The 6,045-nt window shown below is 49.7% G+C and overlaps 1 protein-coding gene across 1 annotated transcript in view; it reads left to right on the forward strand.

The window, feature by feature from the left end:
• The first annotated feature begins 6,016 nt into the window (after positions 1–6,016).
• LOC119595772 (transcription factor 12-like) overlaps positions 6,017–6,045 on the forward strand; it is an 85,904-nt gene continuing 85,875 nt past the window's right edge. The window contains exon 1 of the mRNA XM_037944935.1: positions 6,017–6,045. This exon is cut by the window's right edge and continues 4 nt beyond it. Within this exon, the coding sequence (XP_037800863.1) occupies positions 6,032–6,045 (14 nt within the window). The 5' untranslated portion in view covers positions 6,017–6,031.

A 6,045-nucleotide genomic window follows, 5' to 3' on the forward strand; every position in this document is an offset into this window, starting at 1 on the left:
CGCCGGGAGTGCTGGCTTTGCGGCTGAGGAATCCCCTCGCGAATCAAGGAACTCCGAGTATCGATTGGAAGGAGATGAAAAGCAAACGTGCTCTCGACACGGAAAAAAGACAAGCATTTACGTGTTGCGTCTCTCTCTCTAACGTTGTCTCTCTCTAGCTCTTTCTCTCTCTCTCTTTCTCTTTCCCTTTCTCTCCCTCCCTCCCTCCCTCTCTCTCTCTCTCTCTCTCTCTCTCTCTCTTTCTCTTTCTCTTTCTCTTTCTCTTTCTCTACCTCTCTCCCTCTCTCCTTCTCGCCTTCTCTCTCTTTACCTCCCTCCCTTCCTCCCTTCTTTTCTTCCTTCCTCCCTTCCTCCCTCTCTTCCTCTCTCCTTTCCTCCCTTCCTCCCTCCCTCCCTGCCTTCCATGCTCTCTCCCTTCCTTCCTCCCTACCTCCCTACATACCTTCCTATCTCCCTATCTCCCTCCCTCCTCGCCCTCTCCCAATCCCTCAACCGTTATCCTCCCCCCTCCCCCCTCTCTCTCTCTCTCTCTCTCTCTCTCTCTCTCTCTCTCTCTCTCTCTCTCTCTCTCTCTCTCTCTCTCTCTCTCTCTCTCTCTCTCTCTCTCTCTCTCTCTGATGGTTAATGAGAATTTCCTAATGTGGATATCAGTTAAAGAACCAGGCAAGGGGTGGACAGGGAAAGCCAATGAGGTGAAAAGGACCAGTTAAGAGGGAACGGCGTGAAAAGGAGCCATGTATAAAGTGATAATGAGATAAACGGTGTAAGAAGACGAGGGTGTTCCAGCAGTGTCCGCGTCGCCGAGGGAGAGAGCGTTCAGCAACGGCCACTGGACGAAGGGATCAAGCCGGCAGTACCTCGTGACTGCGAGAAACTCGAATCGAGCTAAATGTTCTCTTTCATTCCTGGAGGCCGCATTCGCGTTTTATTGCAAGACACGAGCACGTAAATCTTTTATATCGTATGGTAATGTTGCCTTTTTTTTTTACACGCTTTGAACCTCTCTCTCTCTCTCTCTCTCTCTCTCTCTCTCTCTCTCTCTCTCTCTCTCTCTCTCTCTCTCTCTCTCTCTCTCTCTCTCTCTCTCTCTCTCTCTCTCTCTCTCTCTCTCTCTCTCTCTCTCTCTTTCTCTCACTCTCTCTCTCTCAATTATATTTGTCGGAACAGAAGTATTGGCTCACTTACACGGATCCTTGTGCAATACCGAACACAAAGAGTCGCTTTTACGCAATTAATGATGATGTCAGGATCATTATAAACGCAAAGCTATCTCTGTGATTAATTCCGCGAGCCACTTGGCTTTTCACCCGTACGTAGAGGCAAGAAAAAGCTGGACGGTGAAGATGCTAATATATGCAAAGGCTTGAGATAAAATAATTCATTCATTGTCGAGGCCGGGGTTTGCAATAATAGCAACGGCCCGTGCATTGTCTTCGCAGCTCTGCCTAATCACTGTTTTCGAAGGATATGAAAGGAAAGACGCTTGGACTTGTAGTGTTTTAGTCTTTGTGTGTCCGAGCTGGCGAGTCAGATTCACTGGTCTCTGATGCTTAACGATGGGATGATAACGACCGGATTACAGGCTAGCTAACATTGTTAAGTGTCCGTGTACCCTTTAAGTCTCAGCGTTGCACATGCAGCCATGCCGCTCGCAAGAAAAACTGGACTCGGGAGAGGGCCACCACAGGCTCTTGTCTTGCAGGTAGCATCTATTACCTGCGCCATTCCTCGCGTGTCTGACTCTCGAAAAATTTTAATATATTAATGTTGGTCTGACAATGTCGCCGCGCCATCCAGACTAGTCCGCGACCAGCCCTGTATACCAATGGAAGTGAAGAACCACTTTGCTATTCGGGCTGGGTAGGAGCTGTCTAATCAGCTGGCACGACACGCTGGTTTCCATCTGCCAGAATTTCCTCGGTCTTGACGTGATTTTCTTAGGTCTTCAGGCATTGGGCCGTTTTGAATATCCCGCCTCTCCTACACCCTCTTGCCTCTCATGTTGGGAGTTCTTTCTCCTTTTTTTTTGCCTTTTCATTTTCTTCCTGCTCCTCTCTCTCTCTCTCTCTCTCTCTCTCCCCTCTCTCTCTCTCTCTCTCTCCTCTCTCTTTCTCTCTCTCTCTCTTTCTCTCTCTCTCTCTCTCTCTCTCTCTCTCTCTCTCTCTCTCTCTCTCTCTCTCTCTCTCTCTCTCTTTCTCTCTTTTTCTCGCTCTCTCTTCTCTCTCCTCTTCCCCTCTTTCTCTCTCTCTCTTTCTCTCTCTCTCTCTCTTCTCTCTCTCTTTTTCTCTCTCTCTCTCTTTTTCTCTCTCTCTCTCTTCTCTCTCTCTCTCTCTCTCTGTCTCTCTCTCTCCCTTCCTCGCTCTCTCTCTCTCCCTCTCCCTCTCTCCCTCCCTCTCCCTCTTGCCTCTCCCTCTTCCTTCCACTCCCCATCCACCTCCATCCCTCCCTCCCTCCCTCCTTCCTTCTACTCCTCCTCCTCCTCCTCCTCCTCCTCCTCCTCCTCCTCCTCCTCCTCCTCCGCTTCCTCCGTCTTCATCTTCATTTGCATCTAGTTCCGTCCTTCTCCGTTTCCCTCAGCACCTCCCATAACCCTCCCGACCCTTCATGGAACCCGCGATATCAGTGGGTCGTGGGTCGTGGGTAGGTGGGGAGGCTTCACGTCGGCATGGTTGCGTAGCTGTACATGGGCAAGTGCTCAACGGCGCGTGAGAACTTTTCGCTTCATGCCCATAGAAAGTAAGTTGCCCAACAGGTTGTTGCAGATGCCCAGAATTCCAAAGCTACACTACTGCAACGTGCAGCCTGCGACTTGCCTGCGCCATGCCGGCTCGCGTTGGTGCACCCTGACGGGTCACGGTCTTCCATCCGGGGACTTCGTATGAGTTGTACCTCATTACGTGGCTCTTTCCCCGGACGAGCGCACTTACTCTATCGACGGGGTCAACCTTTCATTTCGTTTCTGTAGATGGAATTGTTGCGTGTATCGGAGCGAAGACGGAGGCGGTTTAAGACGAGAAGGAAAGGGGTTGGGGTCGTCTAGGTTTGTTTGAATTATTTCAACAGGACAGTAAAAGCATAATAGATTAAAGGGACACCGAAGATGCATTAGTTCTTCCCTTTCTTGTGGACACGGACACCGTCATTAAAACCGTGTTATCGCCCGTCCCAACGCTGCACACCAAAGAGCTTTTGTTCGGAGACCGATCCTTTGTAACTATTGGTTCACGCCATAATCCCCACCGGGTATGAACATTAAAACATCTCGGACGCACATTAGTATGCGCCAGATGCCCGTTTGCTCCGTAACCTCCAGCAAAGTTGTCTGTGGAACCTGATGATTGTGCCGTGTGAGCGATGTTGCATGGCGGTTGTGGTGCCGGGGCTGTGGTGAGGCTCCGAGTTATTTTATTTTAACGGCAGATGGTCAGTTATGGAATTGCTGTTCCTTTGGATTGAAGAAAAAAAAAATGGGTGCTCTGGTGATTTCTCTTTCTGGTCATTTTTGTCGATGGGGGTTATTGACGGCGGGATCCTGGTGGGATGTCTTCCAAGCGGTTAGCAGTGCTGTTCTAAGTTGGATTGTGCGTTTTTCTTTGTGGTTGGGGGGGGGGGGTTGCTGCGGTGGTGAGTGATTTGTCGGGGAGCGTAAAGTCAATATCTGTATATATACATATACTTATATAGACCTTGCATAAAGCGGCGTGACCAGCGACGTGGGACGACCCCGTGGGGGACATCTAGCAGGGGCTCATACTTCGGAATTCGTGGATGTTTTCTTTTGCTTATTTATTTTCATATTGAATCCCGTGTCATTCTCATGTTTGTGTAATACAATTTTGTCCTTTTTTTCTTATCTTTAAAGTTTTCTCTCAATTAACATGTATTTTTTTTCTTTTACAGGTATGTTGTCTAATTCACGACGATCAAGTTAAGGGCGCTCTCACGTATGTACAAGTTTCCTTTGAATGAAAGTAAAAAAAAAAGTGAGTAATGTCGTCTGAAAGAGTCGGTTTGCTCCCATTGTATATTGTAGTTACACCACTGTTTTGGAGAGAGAACGAGTCTGTGAGAAAGGAGGAGGCGTAGGTGAGAGCTTGAATTACAGGACTGAACTCGCTGTATATACCATGACGAGGACAAGTGGGAATCTACACGAGTACTTCTTTAAGGAAGCTAATAGAAACGAGGGAAAGTCCCTAAGGAAATTTTTTCGGTGTAGATGCCTGAAAAGGGAAGGCACTCTGCGGAGGTGTTGATGTGTGTTGGCGTAAAGGACAGCGAGTTCGAGGGCGGGCTCGGCGGCGGAGGAAGGGTTAAATGGAGGGGGAAGGAGGAGGCGGCGTCAAGTGTAGGCTAAGGTATAAACACGGCACTGGGGAGACGAGCAGCGAACAAAGCAGTGTTTACCACCACATGTAAACACTAGTGAGACGATGGCCTGCCTGGCGCTGTGTCGACAGGGGAGGATTATGGGGGAAAAGGGCAGCGGTGGTTCCTCTCTTTGTCTGCCTCATGGGACACCTCGTAACTTACAAAAATATTGATGTTGGACTGCATTTTTACTGATTATGATAAGCGAGAAGAGCGTGTCAGGGTTAGAGGGAAGCTAGATTTAAAGATTTGGATTCCTGCTCGCCTTGCATCACGCAGACGTATCACGCGTTTTCTTGAAGGTGGGCTGGTGTAATGGACAAGGCGAAGCCGTTTCTCGTAACTCTTATGACAAGTTATGGGAACAATTGTGTGCTCCAATATCCACAAAATTAGCAAGTAGAATAAAGTGTGCCTCGGTGATATCGTAGCATTATGTAGAATGACGTCAGATGATAGTCCCATCATATTCGCCCGAGTCTCGCAAGGTCTCGCGTGTCGGGGCGAGATAGTGTTTAAGTTATCAGCGTTGACTAGTGACGGAATGTCTTGTATGAGGCTCGCATGTCTCCTCGTTGTTACTTCCTCCCGAGAATGCACGCCATGCCACGCGTGTGACACATCGCCGCACTATGCAGGGGAGTTTTTATGTGTTTTTACTTTATTTGGGTTTTATCCGTTACTTGTGGTCGTCGAGGTGGAATTGGCTGCGTGACGCGAGCGTGACACGACAGGGTCTCTTGACACTCGGTGATCAAGAATGACTTGAGGGCCCGCTCGCTGTGACGCGCCTCTCTTTACACGACTAAGGAGTGTCGACCCTTATTAGGTTAGAAGTCAGTTATAAATCAAATCCCCAGTGACAGTGTGGGTGTGTCGTGCGGGACGACCACGCTCTGCAGGCCATGAGGGGGAGGGGGAGAGAATGGGGGGGAGAGCTCGCTGTCACCCTCTTCCGGCGCTCTAGATCGTTGGGGTCCTTAGGGGGATGTTACTTTTTTATCCCTTTCTTTTTGAGCAATTTGAAAGGCGTTCAGAATGAAGGAAGAGACGCTTGCGATCGGAAGCAGGCTATTAAGGCTCGTGACGTGTTTACTCTGCGGTCACGGCATGGTGTTTTGCGGTCCTTCGCTCGGGTCACTTGCTCTGTGCGAGCGTCCACGCGTGGTTCGGGGGATGCTACTTGATCATTGTATCTGCATGGCCACCGTGACTCTCTGGGAATGTGCCAGTTGAAGCGGACGGGCGACATCGGAAGAAACTCGCGAAGGGAGCAGCCTGTGGGAACGTTTAATAGAAAGATTGTCGTGGAGCAAACCCTCGGGTTCGTCTCAGTCTCTGCGTCGGGGCCGTAACGAGCGGGCGCGAGTGTTGCTGCAGCTTCCCCTCGCTAATCCTCGTGCTAGACTTCGTCTCTCTTAGTCTCATCGAGTCCAGTGCATTCTCAGGGGGTCGGTCTGCGCCTTAGGAGAGCAGTAGGATTTGGAAGAGTGCGACGTTTGCGCTTGAGTTAATCGGTGCCATTGTGATTCAGCCATCCGCAAGTGCTGTAGTTGCACACTGAAAGAGTCTGAGGCAGCATCGACGAAAGAGGCACCAATTGAATGTCGAGCCGGGATCAAGTGCCGGTCATTTTCCACCGTAGAGATTCTCAGAATCTATGGACTTCGGTGC

The sequence above is a fragment of the Penaeus monodon genome, chromosome 36 (genome assembly GCF_015228065.2).
Source record: "Penaeus monodon isolate SGIC_2016 chromosome 36, NSTDA_Pmon_1, whole genome shotgun sequence".
NCBI lineage: Eukaryota > Metazoa > Arthropoda > Malacostraca > Decapoda > Penaeidae > Penaeus > Penaeus monodon.